The 23,498-nt window shown below is 46.8% G+C and overlaps 3 protein-coding genes across 7 annotated transcripts in view; 2 read left to right on the top strand and 1 right to left on the bottom strand.

Annotated features, from left to right (window-relative positions):
* Nucleotides 1-373: 373 nt before the first annotated feature.
* Nucleotides 374-23,498, bottom strand: part of cenpp (centromere protein P) — a 42,942-nt gene continuing 19,817 nt past the window's right edge. For both annotated transcript variants that reach the window (XM_037490359.2, XM_037490360.2), the window contains exons 7-9: nucleotides 1,065-1,144; nucleotides 902-993; nucleotides 374-700 (exon numbers count right to left, since the gene is read on the bottom strand). In XM_037490359.2, the coding sequence (XP_037346256.2) occupies nucleotides 579-700; nucleotides 902-993; nucleotides 1,065-1,144 (294 nt within the window). In that variant the 3' untranslated portion in view covers nucleotides 374-578. The remainder of the gene's footprint in view (nucleotides 701-901; nucleotides 994-1,064; nucleotides 1,145-23,498) is intronic.
* ecm2 (extracellular matrix protein 2, female organ and adipocyte specific) lies at nucleotides 2,475-12,421 on the top strand. 3 transcript variants are annotated; one of them, XM_037490353.2, is made up of 12 exons: nucleotides 2,475-2,600; nucleotides 4,125-4,259; nucleotides 4,566-4,727; nucleotides 5,850-6,038; nucleotides 7,015-7,767; nucleotides 7,937-8,052; nucleotides 8,247-8,382; nucleotides 8,561-8,718; nucleotides 9,507-9,646; nucleotides 9,917-10,029; nucleotides 10,107-10,320; nucleotides 11,248-12,421. In XM_037490353.2, exons 2-12 carry the CDS (start codon nucleotides 4,127-4,129, stop codon nucleotides 11,423-11,425), a joined length of 2,292 nt encoding a protein of 763 aa, XP_037346250.2. In that variant the 5' UTR covers nucleotides 2,475-2,600; nucleotides 4,125-4,126; the 3' UTR covers nucleotides 11,426-12,421. The 3 variants fall into 3 exon arrangements, with proteins under 3 accessions (XP_037346250.2, XP_062420125.1, XP_062420124.1); XM_062564141.1 differs by lacking the exon at nucleotides 5,850-6,038 and having other exon boundaries at nucleotides 7,054-7,767; XM_062564140.1 differs by lacking the exon at nucleotides 5,850-6,038.
* aspn (asporin (LRR class 1)) lies at nucleotides 15,266-21,730 on the top strand. 2 transcript variants are annotated; one of them, XM_037490358.2, is made up of 8 exons: nucleotides 15,266-15,396; nucleotides 17,198-17,455; nucleotides 17,670-17,782; nucleotides 18,742-18,955; nucleotides 19,181-19,291; nucleotides 19,467-19,560; nucleotides 19,664-19,802; nucleotides 20,538-21,730. In XM_037490358.2, the coding sequence occupies exons 2-8, from the start codon at nucleotides 17,212-17,214 to the stop codon at nucleotides 20,733-20,735; spliced, it is 1,113 nt and encodes a 370-aa protein (XP_037346255.1). In that variant the 5' UTR covers nucleotides 15,266-15,396; nucleotides 17,198-17,211; the 3' UTR covers nucleotides 20,736-21,730. The 2 variants fall into 2 exon arrangements, with proteins under 2 accessions (XP_037346255.1, XP_037346254.1); XM_037490357.2 differs by having other exon boundaries at nucleotides 15,272-15,396; nucleotides 17,155-17,455.

The raw sequence follows: 23,498 nt of genomic DNA, 5'->3' as shown, positions 1-23,498 counted from the left end.
AGACACGCGTCTCTCACACAGGCTGTGTCAGATGAAAAGATGTCCTTTAACAACAAAGACAAGAAAACTCCATTCAAGCTCCATTTGCTCGCCTGTTTTACACATCCTTCATCAGCAGATGTTTAGAGTCCATGTGGAGGAGAAGTCCTTGAGGAGTCAATTCAGGACCAATGTATTCAGGTGTCATCAAAATGTGTGTCATGATGAGACAAACTGAGGCTCAAACCTAAAATGATATTTCCTTTACGATTATGTCAGGAGAACCTGTCATTACATGTGAGCTGCGTTCTGACTGGTCAGTTGCCTCCGCCTGCTGCCCGAGTGTCGGCCTGCAGAAACATCACAGCACTGTGATACTAATACCTGTATATGTGTGTGTGTAAATATCTGATAGGAGGAAATTATTTGAAAAACACAACGAGGACGCTGCTGTCCTGCAATTTGTATTTAAATTATTTATTTTTGTAGATTTTGACCAGTGAGCTCGGCTCTTTCTATTGAATAAAGATTTCTAAGAGACTAATCCAGAGCGGCGTGTTTTCTTTACGCAGACAAACTTAAGCTGTGAGTTGTGTGTCCTATGAAAGGCTGACCGCCATGATGACTGCCTCCAGGGCCGCCTCAGCTCCCAGAATCCTCAGCAGGCTCTGAAAGGCCTCGGCGGCGCCGCCCACAGCCTGCGAGGGGAACAGCTGCAGCGCTGCAGAAAAAACACAAAACACCACCTCACTCAGATCGGGGCGGAGTTACTCAGTTTGACCTGTGATGTCACTAAAACTTGTTCTTGGTAGTTTAAGTCATCTGGTACTGAGACAACGGTTAGTTTGCTTTCAATAGAGAGTGAACTGAGGGAGAGTCCGGCTTCCTGTCTGCAGGTGAGAGTCCAGGTGAACGGTCTCACCTCTCTCGGGGATCTTTGTCAGCAGCTCGACCTTCGGCGAGACTCCGCCCTCGCTGGACACGTGCACCGACCAATGGACGACCAGCACGCACCTGCACACAAAAACAAATTCAGCGAGAGGAGACTGCTCGGTGTCGCCTGCTAATTCCACTAGAGGACTTACCCAGAAAGCTCAGGGTGGCTCAGGTGCATGACCTCTGACCTGCAGCCCGCAGGAAGAGAGACGACCGATGGATACTTCTCCTGGAGGGAGGGGGGGAGGAGAGAGAGAGACTCAAACTGAGCAAATATCCTTTAACTTTATTTTCAAAGCAAATATTATGCAGATTATTCACACTGAATATCTTAAGTAAAATGAAGATAAAATGTTAGACATTACTGGTTATTTTAGTATTACATTTTTTAAAAAGTTAAAAGGTAAAAAAATGATTATTTAGAAAGTGATTTCTTTTTGGCTCGGGACACATCAGTAAAGTGGTGATATATTCCCTGCCTGTATTACTTCCTCTGGCCTTTGGGGGGGCGCTACAACACATGTTGACTCACAAAATACACAAGTCTGCTCTCACTAAATACACACCCTTACTCACAGAATACACGGAGCCGCAACACTAAACGGGAGCAAATACTTTGAGTGTATTTGAGTGTGTCTCCCCCGGGTTGGTATACGGAAGCCGTTAGGGGCGTGTCCAACAGGTGAGGGGTGTGTCCAGGTGACTCATGCGGGGCATTTGCTTCCTCGTGCTGCTGTTGGTTTCGTGTGTATTTAATCTGCAGCTCAGACCTTTAATTGCTTCCAGGCGTCTTTAATCTTACTTTGTTTGCACGGCTCAGAATCACACGTTTCACAGTCTGTCAAACATTCCGTTCAAAACTCAAGAACTATTTACATCTTCTTCGGTCTGAGGATCTGCTTCCTTTCTTTGTCAGAAATATTTGGAAACTGAATATTTGGTGTTTCGGATCATGGCTGGAAAAGAAAACAGGACTTTTAAAGACTTTGGGCTCTGCATCACAACGAAAATATGAACCGATAATAATCTGTAGGTCGGCTTCATAAACAGCTTTCTTAAACATTAAGATTTAAGGACTTTCCAGGTTATTAAGAAAATATCAGTACTATAAGTACTTTTTTATTTTTGCACAAAATATATAAATTCAGTTATGTTGTTTTTCAAAGTCTTTTGCTAAAAACAATATCCAGCCCAGCCAGTGTTTCTTCACTAAATGGACGAATAGATCTTGATACTTTTGGGGCGGTTTTAGTGAAGTCTTTACGATCGCCTGAGAAGTGTTTGTTTATAGCCGTGTGACCTCTGACCTCTGACCTCCTTCACCAGCCTCCATGTTCCACACCTAACTGCTGCTGCTCGACTTTCTCTCGTATTCTGCCGTTTTTTGGCGGCTCCCTCCGACAGGAAGACAGATGTCCGACCCGTCTCACTCTGTTATTCACTCCCCCCTCCCCTCCTCCCCCGCTGAAGAACAAATCCAGACTTTCCCCTCAAAGCTCCATCAGCTCCGTTGCACACAACTTCTCTACGAGCTGAGACACACACACACACACACACACACACACACACACACACACACACACACACACACGCACCTCTCCTGGAGCTGCTGCAGAACCAGAGGAGGAGAAAAGAGGGAGGAAGATATTTGGCCCCCGAGTCTCGAAGCCGCCTTCAAACTGCTGGTAAAGTAGAGTCAATGTCTGTCAGTCCGTCTCAACTCCTCCCCTTTCTGTCCGTCTGTCTCTTCAACGTGACGCTTTGTTAACAGTCGTCGCCATCGGTGATCTTTTGTTTTTACTTTATTTTACCGCGGCGTCCTGGTTCAGAGACACTTCTCAGTAACTGGTTTCATAGAAAAGGGTCAAAGGGGGGAAACGATGAGCTCAACATGACGACACAACTTTACCAGAACAAAACCTTCCAGTGTCACTTTGCTTTTGATCAGTTTCATCACAGGTGAAGACTTAGACACTGACACACACAGGGTTGGTCCTCTCAGGGGTCACGAGGACCAACACCGGAGGAGCAGAGGGGGGCGGCTCGGGACACATTTCAGAGACACGGACGAGACGTCACTGCGGCAACCACAAATCTGTGTGGAGTTTCTTTAGTGAGGAGAAAATGCCATTTACTTTTGTGACTGAAAACATAAACACGTGTCTGAAGGAAGTCTTCAAACAATGTCCCAAAAGCCCAGATGATCAGAGGACAAAGACAAATCTACGGCTCCCACCCAGATCTCATTCAGTTATTTTTATCCTCCTCGCGTTGCTGCTGTGAGTCTCTCCATCTGTTCCTGCTCATCCAGAAACTCAAATGCTCAATACTTTCCGTTTCTCTCCCCTCCCTCCTGTTTCATTCTGCTCTCTGTGCGCGCACACACACACACACACACACACACACACTGAATCCCTCCGGTGTCCTCTCCACCTATTGGGGATGAGGTGGGCGGGGCTTAGAGCGCAGAATCCGTCACGCAAAGTCATGGATGGATAAAACTTTGTTGGTCTGATTTAATTAGTGCACCGAGTTGGTGACAACTGGATCACAGCAGCATGCACTGATCTGGGTCCAGTTGTTCAGGTTTGATTGTTCACATCTGGACTTTGAGGACTGAAGTAAAGGTAGAAACGAGGCTCAACGAGCTCTGAGAAAAACATCAGCCTCCTTCTGGAAATTCAGGCTTTTGGGGAACCACCCCCCCCCACCCCCAAAAAAAATTCAGAAGCTCCAATGGTTTAACACAACAGTTCCCAACATGCACTGGGGCAGAGCTACATTATATTATTGTTTTTGAGGCAGATATGGAGAATGTGATCCTATGATCAGGTGTGTGAAGGTGTCTGTTAGCGCCACGTCTCTGCTTTAATAATGACAGGACTGCTGTGAATAGACTAGTCATTACACACACACACACACACACACACACAAGTAACCGACCATTAGGACACCAGCTGAGGGCTATATGAGGTCCTGCTACAGCGCTGACAGCTTTTTTTGGTCCTGGAAGCGGCTGCAGGTAAAAACATCTGCCTTGTCGAGCGACGTGGAGCCGACGCTTTGGTCCCAGTCTGTTTAGAGTCTGGATTCATTACATTTAAAACGAGGAAAAGCATTTGTTTGTGGTGGTTTGATTCAGAGATGGTAGCTGTTGCTTTGGTGTCATTATCTATAAATCGCTTTGGAACTGAACCCCGTCTCTGCAGGGATGAGGTGCTGGTTGGTGGCGGGCGGCTTGTGGCTCCTCGTGGTCGTGACCGTCTCCAGCGGTCAAACCGGGAACGGACCTCGCAACCAGGAAGGAGAAACCCCGCGGAAGAAGGGGAAGAGGGACGGACAAGGTAAGAAGAACCCTGACGTGTGACTGCATCATGGCTACGGAGTCCTGAACCTATACCCATGTTTGAGTTCTGTGCAACATTTATAATTTGCAGTCTTGTTTTGGGATGTGAACACTTTGAATGACAGCAGAACCAACACCAGATCAATGTTTAGCTTGTGGAAGCATCTCTGGCCCCCTGTTTTTATGAGAGTCTCTGCAATCAATCGAGTGAAGATCTCAGTAGGATCAAGTGTGATGGACAGCAAGTTGTCCTGTGGATCTATTCAGCCCCGCCTGCCTCTAGTGACGTGAACATGCGTTGCAGGTCCTTTGCGGGCCAAAGCGGGGCGCTCCAGACCTCTGAAGATCAGACTGGTTCCTGGTCCCGGCCTGCCGGTGGAGCCCGGAGAGAACCAAGCCAAGCCTCGGGTCATGAAGCCCTACGAGAACCTACAAGAACAGCACTCCAGCTACAACATCATCCCAGGTCAGTGGGACCAGTGAGTCCACATCAAACCAGTTCAGTGGGACTAGTACAGATGCTCTGAAAAATGCTTCTCCAAAATACATCTGCAATAATTATCATATGATCCTTTAATCTGTAAAATAACAGATGTCCTTTAACACGTTTTGTTTCTTCTGACTCAGTAAAGTCCAAATACAACATGTGATGCTCGTAATGAAGCGTTCACCACGACTCAGGAGGACACAGACCTTTAAAACAGCCGAGTCAGCGTTGTGTAATTAGAAGGGGAGGAGGTGCTGCAGGGCGAGTTTCTTTGTGTTTTTGTCCTTTTGGGACGTCTCATGTGTTCGGACAAGCAGACCGACATGAAAACGACTTCTTTGTAAAAGGTAAAGACTAGAGGTTGCGCAAGAATTTCTCAAGGTCAAGCGACCTCACTGTGTTTGGGGCATGGATCACACAACAAGTCACACTTTTCCACCAAAGTACACACTTTAAACGCTGTGACGCTGCTTTGTGCCTCTCACCGTAATCACCCTTTACTTGAATTAGACGTAATTATTCTTTGTTTCCTTTAGTGTCACATTATCACACAAACAGTGATGTGTTTGCTCTAATAATACATGCTTCTGATTATTGAAACCGTTTAACATTCTGTCTGTATTTCACTGCCATTAAAACACATGTAAAAATGCAGTGCAGACCAGGGAACAATGGCGCGACAGCAGTGTCGTGTTATTTGACAAAACCCGCAATTTACCAGACAATAAAAGACATCCAACGACAGCAGGGTCATTTTTAGGTAGAAAAGAAAAGCTCTAAAGTATGAGTCCCCCAGCGGAGATGACAGGGCCACAGAGTCCCCGCTGGGAGGAAAAGGAGCACCGCGATACCAGAGACGGTGTATTTAGGAGCGATAGCCTGAGCCCCTTAACTACCTGTGCTTCTATGCAGGTAACAAAGAGCATGCCATTAGAAAGGAAAGAGGACAGACAAAGTACAGCCTTCACCTTCCACCCGCCGCACACCGCAATCACTGCAGAGGAGCGCGATTCATACGGAGAATACTTATGAGACCCTGTGCTTCAGATTTCATTCACATCGCTCTGACCCCCCCCTCCCCCCGTGTATCTGTTGTTGCAGGTAAGCAGGGCCACTGTGTGTTCCAGGGCCTGACCATGTTCCACCAGGCCGTCTGGGCCCCAAAGCCCTGTGTGACTTGCGTGTGCAGCGGAGGGCGGGTGGTCTGTGACGAGATCACCTGTCCCACAATGCACTGCCACTTCCCCTTCACCCCCGCCGGGGAGTGCTGCCCCGTCTGCATGGAGTCAGGTAGAAGCACAACATGTGGCAACGCCATGGTGCCACTTCAGGAGGCAACAGGGGCGAGCAATGGCTCTGACAATCAGGATCAATATTTCAAGGCTTTTAAAGAAACCTTTTTTTACAAATAGTTTGCGTTTTGTTCAAAAGGAAAACGTCTGCTTTTGGAATCAGACTCCGGGTGACGCACCTCATGTTACAAGTTTCCATCTGTGAGGCCTCGACATGTTGCTTCCTGTTCACATCATGGCTTTAAAAAAATGTGCAGTGCACATTTTGGCTCAGTTCAACACACATGTTTTGTTTTAACATGTATATCGGAAGATGCCACATGTTCGGGACTGGTTTCTACTTAGCATCCATTCCTGTGGGAGGTTCCAAGTAAAAGTCGGGGGGGTTGACAGTAACTAACTGATAGCTGTCAGTCATGCACTGCACCGTCACTGTGTGCATGTATGCAAAGCCTCTCAAAGGCATGTCGTCGATGACAGGTGTGTGTACATCAACGTTCAAACAAAGGCAGGAACCATGTTTTATGACTATAAAACAGCATCAGGTGTTCGATTAGTGGTTGGTCTAAAGGATTTATACTCGAATATCATTCCAATGCATAAGCGTACTTGCCAAACTTCAAGTAGCAGGATATGATATAAATTCAGTATCAGCCAGTATCAAGAAGACCAACTTCAGCTGTGGTGAGAGGATTATTATGGGATGTGGTCCAGACGGGTCTACAGCAGCCCTCTGCTCTGTACCAGTCTGTCTGTCTGTCTGTCTGCACCACTAACACACGGCCGTCTGTCTGTCTCCATCCTGTATCTTCTCTTTTAGTTTCCTTTACTTTTTCCTCTCCTTTTTCTTCTCCTTTTCCTATTTCTGTCCTTTCCTTTTGTTTTTTCTTTCTATCCTTGCCACCTTTTTCTTCCCTCTCGACCACCTCGTGCCCTCTGATTGGCTGCCCCGGCCCTCCCTACATCCACCCAAGACCCTGACCTCAGCCTTGACCTTTCTGGTGACTCCCCAGTTCCAAACGACCCCAGCGACCACATGACCCCTCTGACCCAGGAGGAGATCCAGCGTATCCTCTGGCGGGAGGAAGAGGAGCACCGTGAGGAGGAGGAACGCCTCAATAAAAAGGATGAGGCAAGGAAGAAGAGGAGGAAGCAGAGGAAGGAGAAGGCGGAGAAACAAAGAAAGATAGTGGAGGGGAAGAGGAGGGAGGAGGAGGAGGCACTGAGGCTGCAGGTGGAGAAGGAAGAGGAGGAGTGGAGAAGGCACATGGAAGAGGAGGAGAGGAGGAGACAGGATGAGGAAGATAGTAGGCGGAAGGAGGCAGCAGAGAAAGAAGCAAGGGAGGAGGAAAGGAAGCTAGAGGAGGAGAGGTGGAGACATGAGGAGATGCTGAGGGAGGAACTACTGGGTCTGGTGGAGGAGGAAGAGGAGAAGCAAGAAAAGGCAGAGGAGGTGTGGCTGAGAGGAGATGTGTTTGAAATGCCCCCAAAAGAACCCGAGGAACTTGAGCACCTCCCCGCCCCGATACCACAACCTCCTGCTGCAACCGAGGGCGAGCTGAAGGAGATGGAGGAGGCAGAAGAGGAGGAGAAGGTGGGATTACACAACAGAGGAGGCCTCCCTCCAGGCTGCGACATCTCTGATGTCACTCTGACATGTGATCACGCCAAACTCACCTACTTCCCTCCTTTGTCCATACCTGAGCTCAAGTCCCTCAGTCTGGAGGGTAAGGTCTACATGACACACACACACACACACACACACACACACACACACACACACACACACACACACACACACACACACACACACACACACACACACACACACACACACACACACACACACACACACACACCTCCTTGTGAACGGACTGAAACTCTTCTGACCTGCAGGCAACAACATCAGCAGCATCCCTGCAGAAGCCTTCAACGGCATCCCGAACCTGGAGTGGATCAACCTTAAGAAAAACCAACTCACCTCCAACAGCATTGATGTCAAAGCCTTCAAAGTAAGAGCCTCAACCACTGTAGCCTGTCAGAATAAAACCCACATTTTGTTGTCAAAGTGTTATGCAGAGGCATCCAGAGACTTCCACCGTGGCTTGTTTTTAAATGGGCATCAACTGAAAGCTGCTGAAGTCTTATTTGTGGTATGCAGGGGTGCAGTCAACCTCCCAGTACTCTGTGTGTGTGTGTGTCTCAGACTTTGAAGATGCTAACGCGTCTGTACTTGGACGGGAACCTTCTGGAAGCCACGCCCACTGACCTTCCACCGACCCTGCAGGAGCTGAAGATCAGCGAGAACCGACTGAGAACAATCGATGAAAACAGCTTCCACGGTAACCGACACGATATCCCATAATGCACCTCCCCCACTGTCACAACATACTCTTCTGTTGGTCTTTCTGAAACAATAAAGCACAGTTTCCTCTGGTTTCACAGGCATCCAATGGGCTTCATCTTGAGACTCAGCCAGCTGTCTAAGACGTTCTGCTGTTTGTCTCTTTGCTCCTGAAGGTCTGAGCAGCCTGGTGATTCTGGAGTTGGAGGGGAACCTGCTGAGTGAGGGGCATGTCGACCCTCTGGCATTCGCCCCCCTGGTCCAGCTCTCGTTCCTGCGACTGGGCCGGAACCACTTCCGCACCGTACCACAAGGCCTCCCCGCTTCACTGCTGGTACGGGATCCCTCACATCAGGATTAATGAAATCTACGGGGTTCCCAATGGCAAACTGCTGCGAACAGAAAACTCACCCCAGACATCAGCGCTCAATCCTCAGTGGTTCAATATGTTTGTGCAGTTGGCAGAAACAGGTACAATACCCAAAGAAAGTTATACAAGTTGAATTATTCAACCATCCGGTCCATTTTTCTCAGGACTTCGGGGCTGTAGTCCGTCAGGAACGTAGGTTTGCTGATGCATCAGTGTTTCTTTCCTCTGTGCTCGTGTTTAAAAGTCGGCTTCTACCTGTGGGAAACCGGCCTGCAACCCGACCTGTACTTATGGCTTCTGGTTAACCACCAACACGGCACAGAGCTCCAAATCCACCTTAAAAACCAACCTCGCTCTGCAGATCCAGAACCCCCTCGTTCACTAGGTATGTCCTGCAGATGCCGATCTACCTTTAACCCACAATATTAGAACCAAATTATTAGAACCAAACACTGAGTAGAGAGGGCCAATTATATTTATGTCACCACGAGATAGCACCAAATCCTACAAACTGCTCTTTTAGGAATGTAGGTAGGACAATCCAAATTTGCTTTTAGGGTGGATTTTGAACTTAACTCCAAACAATCCCAACAAACCACAGACCTGTCTGCCAAGATCTGTGACCCAAAAGCACAGTTTAACGACCAACTGGCTCTGACAAAAAAACTCAGTCATTTATCGGGAAGTTTTCCTTCCCGATACCATTGATGTCGAACATCTGCTTCATTTTTTTCACTTTTTCTGTCGTTCAGGAGCTTTACTTGGAGAACAACCTGATTGAGGAAATCTCAGAGGCTGCTTTCAATCAGACCCAAAGTCTGAATGTGGTTTCTTTGAGACACAACCGGCTGGATGAGAACCGGATCGCCCCGCTGGCCTGGATTAACCACAGGTTTGACCCGAGGAGACCCCTCACCATACGAGCTATTCAACCATCACTTTCACCAATGCAGACCATTTTCATTCCACCATCATACCGTCAGCGGCGTATTTTACCCGTCCTGTCGTGTTTCTGCTCGTTTCTGGGGGTCCGGGAACATTTGTTTTGACTCAACCGCAGAGGATTCCGTATTTCTCTCCGATCAGCAACTGTAAATCACATAAGATCTACTTCCCTTCCTTCCCTTATTGTTGCCTTCCTCCTTCTCCTCGTCCTCCTCAGAAATCTGGAGTCCATTGACCTTTCGCACAACGACATTTACCTGGTTCCATCATACCTGCCCAGATCTCTGGTCCACCTGGTGCTGGTGGGAAACAAGATAGAGAGAATACCCGGTAGGTGCAGGACTTTATAGACATAATGACTGGACCGTTGCCCATAGTTACGTTGTTTCCTTCCAACGCCTCCACAGGCTTCGTCTTCGCCCACATGGACCCCGGCATCGAGTACCTGTACCTCTCCTACAACAGACTCGACGGGGAGGGCATCGAGCCCGAGTCGTTCTTCGGCTCGTACCAATCCATGGTGGAGCTGTGTCTGGACCACAACCAGCTGGTCTCCATCCCGTCCGGCATCAACGAGATGACCAGCCTACACTTTCTCAGACTCAACGATAACAACATCCGGTATGAAGCCAGTGGCCACAGACCTCTACCGAGGGGCTGTCTGTCCAGTTCATCTACAGCAGTGATGAAATACAAATTGCTTTATTTCTCAAACTACCGGCATTCAACCTGAGAAAATACTTTGTTGCAGCAGAAGATGCCGATGAAAAAAAAAAAAAAAAAAAACATAACTTGGTGATTAAAGACAGAGCTGAAGGAAAAAGTCCTTTGAGACCAATAACAAAGAAACAACAGACCAGATTGTGACCATCGGCTGACTCACAGCACAACGTTAAAGCAGAACGTTTACTGAACGGAGCGTCGTCTTGACAACAAGAAACAAAACCAGTCGCACCGTGTTTCAACCTGAGAGTCACCCTGAATCACCTCATTACTCATTCCCAGGTCCATGAACGCAACACACACACTGAGTCCAGACTGCAGGTTGGTCTCAGAGACATTTTAAACTCCACATTGGATGCAGGATTTTCAATCGACTATTTGTTCTAATCTGAGTGACAGATTGACCATACAGACAATAACGTTTTTATGTCATACTGACTGAAACGTTTTTTTTGTGATACTCCAAAATGGGAACAAAAATAATGAAAAAAGGATTTAATTGACATTAGTGTAAAATCACAACCTGATCTCTTGATGATGATGATTTCTGCTATGTGAAGAATGTGAATAGTGCCCAGGGTGCCTCCTTGAGGAACTCCACAATCGGCATTGTCTGATAAACTGATGACTAACCTTGTTGCTCACACATATTAACAAACTCAGTGTCGGTCAGTGAAGGAAACCGTGATGGCATTTCATCATGTTCTTTTTCAAACCAAATGAGAAAATAATCTTGTACAAACAGTGAAAAGTGGACGTCTGATAAACCTCTGTCCTTTTATCTGCTGAGGCTGCTTCTGACTGCTTCCTGCTCCCGTCTCTCAGGAGCGTCCGAGACGAAGGAATCTGCGACCCGGACCACAGCGGAGACTCCACCCTGGTGGCCGTGAGGCTGGAAAACAACCACCTGGACCCCCAGAACATCTCCCCCTCAGCCTTCTCCTGTGTACGCTCCTCCTCCAGCGTGGTCCTAAGGCCGCAGAAAACCAAGCGGACGCGCTAAACACAACGCTAAAGAGAGACACTCGCTCCATTGTGCCGACACAGATTTTGGTTTTGACGTTCAAAGAGAAGTCATTTCCCTTCCTTAGGTCCCTCTGGTGCTCCACGCTAGTGAAACGACACCAAAACTTGTGCAAAATAGATTCTCGTGTGATTTACAGATTGAACACGGGGCAAAGTAGTCGTGTTTGAATCATTGGACCGAGTTCAGTTGCATTGAAATGAGATTCTCTTCTTCTTTGGTCCTTAATGCAGCGTTTCCTGCCCCACCTCAACCCAGTATGAAGAAGACAGAGCAAAATCAAAACACATCTGTCTCCCTCAGTAAAACGTCAAACTCTCTAAAAAGGGAAAGAACCCCCCCATCACAGTAAAACTAAAGGGGCTAATAAAGAGATGGAAAGAATTTCGATGAAATGAGGCCGCAAGCCCAACAGCGTTAGCTTTAACAACCTCGCCACCTTCACGTCCCTCCTACAGCTTCTTTCATAAAAAGCGAACATGGAAAGGAGAAGTGCGATCACATGGGTGACGAAGCCTCCGAGCTCTTTGTGTAAAAGATGAGGAGCAGCATTAAAGCTAATCCCTGTGATGGATAAAGATACAGAAGAGGTTTCTTCCTTCTGTGTCTACGTGATTTCAGCAGGTTCCTACTAAGAGCTTCAGTGTGACAGGAAACAAACAAATGCCTTTGTCTTCTAGTGAGTGCTCCTCAATACGGAAAACATCATTGAATTATACTTTATTATTTACTGTACGTCCATGTTTCATCTATGAACCACAATGTACTGATGTCTCTTCTCAGGATGGGAGAGTAAATCCTTTGTGCACGAGTGATTTGAGAGATTTGCTTTAGATAGACACATAATAACTCTTATACATGTGCCCCTCACTTTGCTTTTGGCTGGCCAACATGCATAAATCATACAACAAAATGTGTATTTAATCATATAACTAAACGGTTGAGATAGTGTTACAATGGAGAATTCAAATAAACTGGACAATGTTCACATTACTGCCTGATTCATTCTTCACTACGTGCCATGAAGAAGAGGACAAAATGATTACAAAAAGCAGGCTTTCCTCATTCTCAAAATACTTGTTTAACCCCAAACGGAGTCTTTCCCCTACCATTATAACCGAGGGGCGGTCCCCCCCCCCTCCCAATTAGTTCCACAAGTTATGGCAAAGGGTCGAAGGCAATGTGTGCCTGTGACTGTGTGGAGGAGCACAGTGTGTAGAGAATTTATCCCTTAACAGCATGTTAGCTTAGCGATCATGTTGTACATCACTCGTAGTGACTCTATGAGCCATAAAGGCAAGGGATCGGGGACCACACTTCCTAATACTCACGAGCCAAATGAGGAATCATTTCCCCTCGTGTTATCGAATGAACACCTCGAGCCTCGGCGACCGCTACGGCAACGAGTGATAAAACGCGACGAGCTTCGTCGTGTGTCTTCTCCCCTCATGCAACACACACATGCAGGGAGAGCTGTAATTATCAGAGCTGAAAGCCAAATTCATCATATTTTCCTCTGAAAGCAGCAGCAGACAGATGGAACGGGGGGGGGGCGGCGGGGGGGGGGGAACCTCAAGTCCCTCCTTTGGTAACAGAAGAGACGACGTATCATTAGATGCAGACAATGATGAATCTACTTTGGATTTGAACAACCATCAGTGATTTCCGGTGCCTCTGGCTGTCGTCTCCTCACCGTGCGTCACATGGAAAACCCAAAGCTCCTCAGAGATCAAAGGAGGATTCTTCTGGTCTGCCAGCGTTCAGCAGCTGCTGAGTCCATCAGCCGCTGACTGATCATTCGTACCTGGGAACAAATCCTGGTCACGGGGTCGGACCTTCGTTCAGCAATAACAAAAATACTTTTTTTTCCAACCCACGTTAATCGGGAGTTAAAACAAAATAAAGCAAGATTTTAAGTTTTATCAAGGGAACCAGCGACTCATTTAATCTGTATGGACTCTATTTTAATTCCGAATGAGGTCCTCCTATAAAAAGGGTTCTCATCGAGGGTTCCAGTTACTCACAATAACTCACGGTTTGTTGCATGTCCGTCTGTTTTTGAATAAACGTGAATCACTTCAACAACCTCGGTTTAAAAGCTAGGGTTTGCTTTTTTTTTGACGTGCGTTCGCAGACTGCTGAGAAACCGCCGAGAGACGGAAACATCAAGGGCTTCTCAGGCGGTTTTTATATCGGAAAGGACTCAGAAGGTCGTTACTGTCTGACCGACACTGTGAGCCCCCCCCATGTGAAGCCCTGCAGCTAATGGTGAGGGATGGGGAACACTTCTAGGAGATGGTAACCATGGGAACCAAACGTTTTCCCCCACCCCAAACCAGTCTCCCCCACCGCCCCCAACACGGGGAACGCACCCCCCCCCCCCTCCCCCCGCCCTCCAGCATTTAATGTGCAGTTTGAAGACTGTGATTCCAACAATTACGCCACACATTTCTCCCCCACCACAGAGCCGCCTCCCCCCGGGTCAGCTGACCTCCTTCCAGGCGGATGACAGCACGACAAAAACGCTCACTTTCTTTTTTTTCTTTTCTTGTTTTAAAGGCCGCCGTTTGGCTTTTGGTGACGGCGGTATCCAGGCAACACGACACACTCGGATAAACGGTTGGTTTTGTGGTGGTTGGATTGTAGATTGAAGCTCACGAAGCAAAATTCTAATGAGATCAACTGCAGCTTTCATCCTAAAGTCTGGCTCAGGCTTTTTCAATTTTGTATTTGCTTTAATCCACCGTATTAAACCTGTAAGGTATTCTTTTTGATTACTTTTCAGCTGTGTCCAGACAGCAGTAGTTAACAATAACACAAAGAAACATGCTAATAATAAAAATAAAGATTTGATGCTAAATGCCCAATGTAGCTGCATAATATCCATAAACACATCCTAAGCCACCTCAGATGTCGTCCCAAAGGATATATCTGCTTTAGTATTTATGAATCACTTTGAAGAAGTGAACACAGGCTTCTTTCTCGGTGAGATGATCATTTCTCCAGATCTCTGGTGCATGGGAGAACAGTTTGCGTTGAATCAGAGGCGCCCCCCCCCCCCCCCCCCTTCGGGTTTGTCTGGGAGCCAAACCGGGGCATACTTGGTCGTGTGTCAGAGCTCAGCTCAGCAGAAAATACCAGCCTGAATGGAAAAAAGTGTCGTGTAACACGTGAACCTGAGGAGCAGCTCCTAGGAGCTTTGTTCCATCCCTGGGAGGTATTTCGCATTCCAGTTCTGACTCTTATGTCACTAGAACCTTTAAGTCGTCACATAACGTGATGACTTAAAGGTTCTAGTGACTTAAAGGCATTTTGTCTGTGTTGCAAGAAAACAGTAAAATAAAAGTGCATTAAAAGTGGGCAGGTTAACTCTGCCGCATAACCTCTAAAATACCTAAAACTTATACTAGATCAAAGAAATGACAACGCCATTCATCCTAAATACCCCTCCACTGAGGAGGTGAGGTACTGAGGAGGTGAGGAGCTGAGGTACTGAGGAGGTGAAGTACTGAGGTACCAACAAAGTGAGGTTCTGAGGTATGGAGGAGACTAGGTACTGAGGATGGAGGAGGCAAGGTACTGAGGGGGGGAGGAGGTGACGGTGTGCTACATAAAGACTCTCTCTCCAAAGCTCCTGATGGAAAGCACATGGTGAAATCCCAGCAAAGATCTCCGACTGAGTCCACGGCTCCGAGCTGACACTGAACCGCTCACCCGAGCCGTGGTTTTCCGTCGGTGAGGGGAGGAGGGAGAGCAGGAGGAGGAGGAGATGGGGGGGGGGGGTGTTACTGGGGGCAGTTTTTTTTTGTTGTCCTGGTGGGAGAAGGTGATGCTGTTCTCTGTTCACTGGGAACGTTTTGACTGAAGGATCCAACTCTCAGCCCTCCAGCTGGACCGTGGTGCTGCTGCGCTCGCTGTGGGGTTTGAACCAGGACACAAACACACCTGAGGTAGGACACGCCCATTATTTACTCTACCAGCTGGTCAACGAGCCGCGGCATCTTGAGAGAATGTGGCATCTCTTTATGAGACCGTTTAGTCTGAACAAATCTTACCAACCGGAGGAAAAAAAAGTATATATTTCTGAGTGAGTTTGGTTTGCAAACTTTAGAGCAGAATCTCTTTAAAGTGAACTACATGATGGGAACTGGATGTTTAATGGTTTGGTTCTACTTTGAATGCTGGGGTTTCAATTCAAGTGATTCCTTTGACAAACTAATTTATTTTATAGATTATCGAGAGCAGTTAAATACAACAAACATATGAGGAAAGTTTGTCTGAATTACCTGACATTTCCAGTCAGTACAAAGCAGACAGACGTTACTTGAATCCATTAGAAGATTAACAGGAATGCAGCTTGCATAATTGCCAATTATCAAAAATTGCATTTGAAAAGTGAAAACTTTGAAACACCAAATAAACGAGTCACTTTGACTTCAGCTCCTTTTAACTGGGATGGACATTTTTCACTATTACCTGACATTTTCTTTAAATGTAACCAGAGCTGCAGCCATAAGTGGGAGGGGGGTTGGGAGGGGGGGATAACGAGGAGACGCTCCACTGCTCTGGATGTTTTATGAAATGTAAACCTAATAATTCAGACGTCAAACAGAAGCCTTTTACCTTCGCTGGTCTGACCGGAGAGACGTCTCATTCATTGGCCATAATAACACTGCGTCTCTCAGAAGCACAGTACATCACACAAGTGTCTCCGACTGACTGCAGAGCTGTTGAAGCCAAAGTTCAGAGAAAGAAAAAAAAAAAAAAGAAGAAAAAAAGAAAAGAGCTGAATGTGCACGCGAGGAAGAGAAGGAGTCCGGCTCTACGCCGCTCCACTGGTTTTGCTGTTGCAGCAGGATGCTCCACCGCCACATATTTGTGGGACCACTGAGGGTTTGAAGATTACTCGATGCAGTAAAACAACCAACCGAGCGGGCGACCACCTCGGCCTCCCTCTGCCGCCTGAGCGATGGAGGAAGACGCGTAAATCACCACGGGAAACACCACCGACGACCAAAAGAAACATTGGTGTTGGCTGCAGGAGCTCGTTTCCAGGGTTTTTTCTTTTTCACACTGATAGAAAAAACAGCAGCAGCCACCGAAGGAGCTCAAACATTCCCCCGATCGGGTTAATGTGAGGGCTGTGAGGGAAACCAGGGGACATTACTCCGATTTTATTCACTGTAGAATGTCGCTGGCAAGCCCTCTGAAGCCACTGAAGCTCCAACTAGTGAGACCTACACGGACTGACATACACAAACTTGCCTTGATTATTCGTGGCACAAGTGGTCTGTTAATAACATACAATTATATATGTAGCATTATTAAATATCCGTACGGAGTTGAAATCACATCCACAGGCATTAAAGTGCTGACTACATGTTACGCATCAACAATAAGGAGTCAGTGACTGAAGGTGCTTTTTCAAACCAATGATCAAACTTAAAAATGGTTATTCAACTTAAATCACTGTGCAAATATGAATGTAGTTTTACTAGCAGTAAGCTACTGCATAATGTAGTTTAACACAAAAACCTTTAAGCTGTAAGGACTTTGGAGTTTAGGTGCAGAGAGAAGGAGTTGAGGTGTCTCAGCTGTAAAAACAAACAAGAAGCCTTCTTGTTAAGAATAAGTCTTAAGGGCTTATTTCCTCATCGCATTGATGACATCACAGTCTCGTTCTGTCTGACCTCCGTCTTCTCCATCAGCTCTCCCTCCCCCCCCGTTCCATCTGTCTGCTGCTGCTTTCAGAGGAAAGAGAGGACATGAGGGTCTTCCTCCTGCTTTGCCTGCTGGCGCTCGGCAACGCCAAACCCCACCACTCAATCAACGCCTTGGACTTTGTGAGAAACTACGACATCATGATGGCGGATTCGAGCGATGAGGACGAAGATGACGACAATGATGACGACGACGATGACAAAAATGATGACGACGACGACGGTTATGAGGACAACTGTCCGGCCGGCTGCCGCTGCTCGCCCCGGGTGGTGCAGTGCTCCGACCAGGGTGAGAAGGACAACTCACAGAGCGAATGCAGCAGCAGAACCACTATGACCCAAAATCACTCTCATACCTTTGTGTTAAAAGCTACATTCTCACACAACGTTGTTGTCACAACGGGACGAGATGAAAGTTCATAGAGTCAGGAAAACACTTTGTCTCTTGAGCATCGCTTCCCATCACTTTTGGTCCAACTTCCTGTCTGTGTTTCCGCCAACAGGTGAGATCTCTGTTCCAGGGAAGATCCCTGAAGACACCGTGATACTCGACCTCCAAAACAACTACATCACCGAGATCAAGGAGAACGACTTCAAAGGCCTCAACAAGCTTTATGTGAGAGAAACCAGCCGAGCGCCATTTCCTCTAAACATTAAACAGAAACTACACCAGGTCGGAGGTCAAATCTAACCATGGCCGTAAACACCTCGCCAAAGGCCAGTGTGGGTTCGTTCTACTGAGTGTGGAATTGACATTTTACCAATTCAATACAACCAAGATGTTACCATGTGATAAGAAGGAACGGAAGGCTCCTAAAGTATCGAGATGGACCTTTATTTAGTAAAAGAACAATACGCTGTATTGAAGAAGACAGTAGACTAGATATTTAAACCATAGACTCATGTTTACAATGTTTACTGAGGGAATAAATCAAGAGAAGTCATTTTCTCATAGACTTCAATAGGATCAGACTTATTGTATATAACCAGAAAAGTCGCCCCCTGGTGGGCAGTAGAGAGAATGCAAGCCACTTTTTTGAACCGGTAGTTGCTGCTTAATTTGCAAAATGTATTGATCGTAGCTCACAGATACTTTAGCAGCACTCAGAGCCCACCACACAATCACTGTAATCGTGCACATAAATCAAAAGAACAGGAACAGTCTAACACAGATTTTCTCCTAAACATCTGTGAAGTGATTTAGAATCATGAAGAATTGCAATTATTCCAGGAGGTTTTCTGCCCAACCTTTGCATCTTTAGAGCCAAATTCAACAACAAAATCAGCAGACATCTGTGAAAAGAACACAAACACAGCCTGTTCACGGCCACCGTTTAGTCTACTGCCTTTGCACAGGCGTAAACACTTCAGAGCATGACATCAGATCCAGCGGCTTACCAATGACTTCCCGCTACGACCTGCAGCCAAAAAAGGCTTTGATTTGGGTGAAAACTCACGGTACAAGTGAGCGATAACATCGTCTTTCAGAGTCAGCAGATAGAAGGTAACGGCTCCCAAAATTCCAGAACAAATGTAGCCGCGGCCTCACAAGATCACATCCTTCATCCCCCTCAGGGCCTGTTTCTGATCAACAACAAGATCTCCAAGATCCACCCCAAGGCCTTCAGAGACATGGCCCACCTCAGACTGCTGTACCTCTCCTACAACCTGCTCACAGAAATCCCCGCCAACCTGCCTCCCAACGTCATCGAGCTGCGCTTCCACGAAAACAAGATCAACCGGATCCAGAAGGATGCGTTCAAAGGCCTGAGGAAACTCCACGTGCTGGGTGAGAGCAAGTTTCAGTCCCGCATTACGTTTGAAATAATCTTCTCAGAGGCCGATAGGTCACGTCTTTTGTCCAGGTAAGGTCTGGAGGATCGTAATCTCAAGCCTCTTTAACCAGACAAAGCTACAGAATCAACTACTTCATCGCTGTATTCTCCACTGTAATCAGCAGGTGGATTATGGATCTTCTATAATTAGATGAGATGTTTTGTGCTGGTCTCAACAGAGCTGGGAGCCAACCCTCTGGCCAACAGTGGGATCGAACTGGGAGCTTTCAACGGGGTGTCGTCCCTGTACGTCGGCATAACCGAGGCCAAACTGACCGCCGTGCCAAAAGGTGAGAATATCACCTCGCCCCATTGTGGGCGTATTGTAACCAATGGACGGGAGACGCTTCTTTCACTTTTACACCATTTGCAGAACAAAATGAGAACCACCCGGCTGCAACGTCAGCAACTAATCTAGTTGAGTGCGTTTAATTCGGTTGTGTTTGGTGGTTTTGTATCTCCCAGACCTCCCGTCCTCCATCACAGAGCTGAGCCTGGACTACAACAAGATCGCTAAGGTGGAAATAGAAGACTTCATCAGATACAAAAACCTGCAGAGGTGAACACCAGCCACATGTTTATCCTCCCTCTTCTTCAAATTAAGGCTCTTCTTCAGAGAGCCGATGAGGAACCTGTCAACAACCTTTTTGCCACATTTGCAGGGTAGGACTCGGCTTCAACCAGATCAAGTACGTGGAAAACGGAAGCTTCGCCAGCACGCCGGGCGTCCGTGAGATCCGCCTGGAGAACAACCGTCTGAAAAGGGTTCCGCCAAACCTCAGCTCCCTGCGCTACCTCCAGGTGAGACACACACCTCCACCGGGTTCAGTGGACCTAAGGTCATGTCAGGGCTCAGAACTGAGGAAGAACTTCTCGGAGGCGGCGTGTGCTCATCAACAATTCTATTAATACCAATCAGAGAGCTTTGGAGGAACATTCTTCTCTTCTTGTCAAATTAAACACGTCATGGACCAAACAGTGTGTCCTCACGCTCATCCCAGAGTATCTCCAGTTTCCAAAAAACCCTCATGGGGGCATCTGGATCCCATGGCTGAACCACCTCAGCGTATTTCTGTTAATTCCCCTTCATCCCACTGCAGAGGAGGAGCGCTTTCTGCTCAGAGCCCCCTTCCAGAGCTCTCACCTGGATTGTAAGACTGAGCCCAGACACCGTAGGAAGAAAACTTCTATCAATCACATCATTCGATTCATTGTCGTAGAGGAGTGCTGGAAACTGCTAAATCCATTATGGTCACGTTCCATTTAGTACGTCACGGCCATACTAGACAGCCAGAATGCACAGTCACGAAATGGAACTGGCCCATAATTCCCTTTATTAAATGACACCTGTGTTCACCCTGCAATAACGTTCAGGAAAGGGGGGGGGGGCAAATGCGGCATAGATCCATCTCAAATTCTTCTTGAGTTTCCACGCCAGCAGCATTAAAAACAGATCTCGCAATCAGAGGCTGTTTACTGGCAGAGCAGAAAGAAGCCTCTGAAATCGTTTCCCCCCCCCCCCTCTCTTCTGTTTAGGTGATTTATCTTCACGGCAACAAAATCAGCGACGTGGGCATCAACGACTTCTGTCCCGTGCCGGGCGGCGTGAAGAAGAACCCGTACACGGGCATCAGCCTGTTCGCCAATCCCGTCAAGTACTGGGACGTCCAGCCCGCCGCCTTCCGCTGCGTGAGCGGGCGGCGGGGCGTCCAGCTGGGGAACTTCAGGAAGTAGGGAGGGGGAAACGGAGAGCCGCCACCACCTCCTCGATCCGGTGTAGAGAAAAGAAGTTGAAAATAATTCTGATGGAAACAAGATGAAACTGGATTTCTAAAGTGTTCAGAAAACATTGTAGCGATGTGCATTAGAAAGTGTAGCACATGATGAAATAATCCAAATAATTCTCTAGTCTGCAAGTTGGGGGTGAAACAAATAATGTATACGGGGTGGACATAATAACAGGAACACCTGGAGACCTTTCCCTGCGGGGCATTCAGAGAGGTCCCTCTTAGCTTTTGGTGTGTAGACTTTCCAGAAATAAAGCGCCTCCTTCTGGCCACTTTTTGATTAAAACTATAAAAATGACTTGATTTGAGTGGAACTACATGCAGATGACAGTGTTTTTGTTCAAAACCACAAAATACTTACTTACCTTTTCCATTTCCTTTCATATAATATTAATGCCATTTTCCTAAAAGGTGACATGGTAATCATCACAAAAGACTCACTATAAGGCCAAAAAAAACCCACTTTCTTTGTAAGATATTTCCCCTCCAGCAGAAGTCTGTACAGTCAATAAATGACATCATTCAGATTGAAGAGTCCAGTCGAAGCCCAACGTCCGTCTTTATGCTCGTTTTTTTTAATCATCTCACTGCATGTCTGTATTGTCTTTATTAAGGAGCCGTAAGCCACACGTCAGGCCGGATTACACTTTGTCCTTCATATAATCCCAAAACGCGACCTTTGTTTTTCATAAGCTTTAGCAACCAAGTGAACTGCAGTTATTAACGAATTCATAGGAAGCACGTTCCTGTTCTCCCCCTGCTCAAGTGGTGCTATATTTATTGTCTTTGAATAAACCTAGAACACCTCTCCATGTATGTGGTTAAAAATGAAACATTTGATCTTGTTATTTGAGCATTTATCGTCATGTTTGTTTCTATATAAATACATTTGAGTGAACTTGGGTAAAATAAAGTATCTTCAAAGATCAATAGGCAATGTTATGGTTGTAAGATATAAACAGAAATGCATGAAAATCAATAACCAAAAGTCATAAGTGATAAGTCATAAGTGGATTTTATTCTTAGAGGAGCTCCCTGGTTTTATGAATATGTGGGTTAATGGTAAAGAGAGGCGTCTCCCACCTAAAACATAGAACTACTGTTTACAATAGTTGTTTTAAAATATAGATTTAACATGCGATGTGACGCATGCAGTCGAGAGGGTACGCTGGAAATCGCAGGGTGTCAAAGTGTCCCTGAGCAAGACACCCAACCCCTAAACCATGGGTTAAAAATGTGATTCGGATTCTGTTCATTATGAATTTGGTCTCATTTCTTTGAAAGAAACTGAAATACTACTATTAGTATTATTACTACTACTACTGCCCGTGTATAATGCGCTCCAGCTCATCGTGGGTACTGGGACCGGCGCTGAGTCCAGTGGCGCCGTTCCTTTTTCCACCAGCAGGTGTCGCTGCGCTCTAGAGGGAGACGGCGGAGCTCCGGTGGAGGTCATTGATCCGGAGGACTGAGGACCCTCCAGTGAGGAGTTGAGGAGCTGCAGCTTCCTGGTGTCATTTTGAGACGTCATTTAACGAGGAGACGGCACACAGGATCAGCTCGATGCTCAGATTCACCAATAAAAAGTAAAACCAGAGTCACAAGATCCGAACTCAACACGTCGTACTACTTGATAGTTCATATTTGTAGGCTGGGTTTGGTATTTGCAGGCTTTTAAATATTTGTCTGCCATTTGTATTGTTGTTATTGTTGTATTGAGCGGCAGCGCTGCCCCCGCCCATCTCGGTCCAAGAGGGTCGTCTCAGGAGGTCTTTCCTTCATCCTGACTATTAACATCTACTGTTGATTTGAACACTATGGGGAGGATGAAGATTCGCTGCTCACGTAGACGTGAGGTCCAGCAGGTGGCGGGTCTTTCACGTTACTCGTCCTCCATCACTTATTGTGTGAAGATGCTGAACTTTGATGTTGAGAAACAGAAAGTCCTTCATTCCCGCGTTGCAGACAAAAAAAAACATTTAAAAGCATACACGCGCAGTAATGATGAATGTGATGACGTGAAAAGGGGAGTGTGTGTGTTTTCTTCCCGTCAAACAGCGGCCAGCCGGCAGGAACCCGACACCCGCCTTCCCTCGGATACATCTGCACCCGAAACTGAGATGTCCACCATTGGAGGGTTTCTACTTTTCAAGAAGCAAAGACTTGTTGCGCTGCGCTCGTCTCTCCAGGAAACATATGGAACAGATCTGCCGGTTGGCCAGGCCTCGTCCTGCCACGTCTCACAGACACACACACACACACACACACACAGGTCCCAACATCGGGCCCTTTTCCCCCTTCTATTTTATTCTCACGTCTCCAACTTCACTCTGGACCAACTTTCCATCTCAAAGACGGGTCTTTCAATGCCAGTGGACAATGAGCAGATGATCAATGAGCGGATGATCAATGAGCGGATGCCCTGCGTGTTGCGTCCCGATCGGGTCGCCCGCCTCCTTCAGAGGACGAAGGACACGGGTCAGAGCAGGTCGAGGAAGTCTGGCCCCCCCTAAAGGCTGAGAGGAAGCCCTCTTTAAAAAAAGTCAATCAGCTGCTGTCAGATTTCTATCAACTGGTCCAATATGGTGTTTTTGACTAGATGTGATTGGATTTGTTTGATTGTTTAGCCAATAAAACATCTTAATCATTATAAGGATTCTTCAGTCATCTGCAGCTGTACTTCTAATTCTTTGTGGTTGTGATGATGCAT

Source organism: Pungitius pungitius, chromosome 8 (genome assembly GCF_949316345.1).
Source record: "Pungitius pungitius chromosome 8, fPunPun2.1, whole genome shotgun sequence".
NCBI classification, from domain to species: Eukaryota; Metazoa; Chordata; class Actinopteri; order Perciformes; family Gasterosteidae; genus Pungitius; species Pungitius pungitius.
This window is presented reverse-complemented; position numbering and strand designations above follow the sequence as displayed.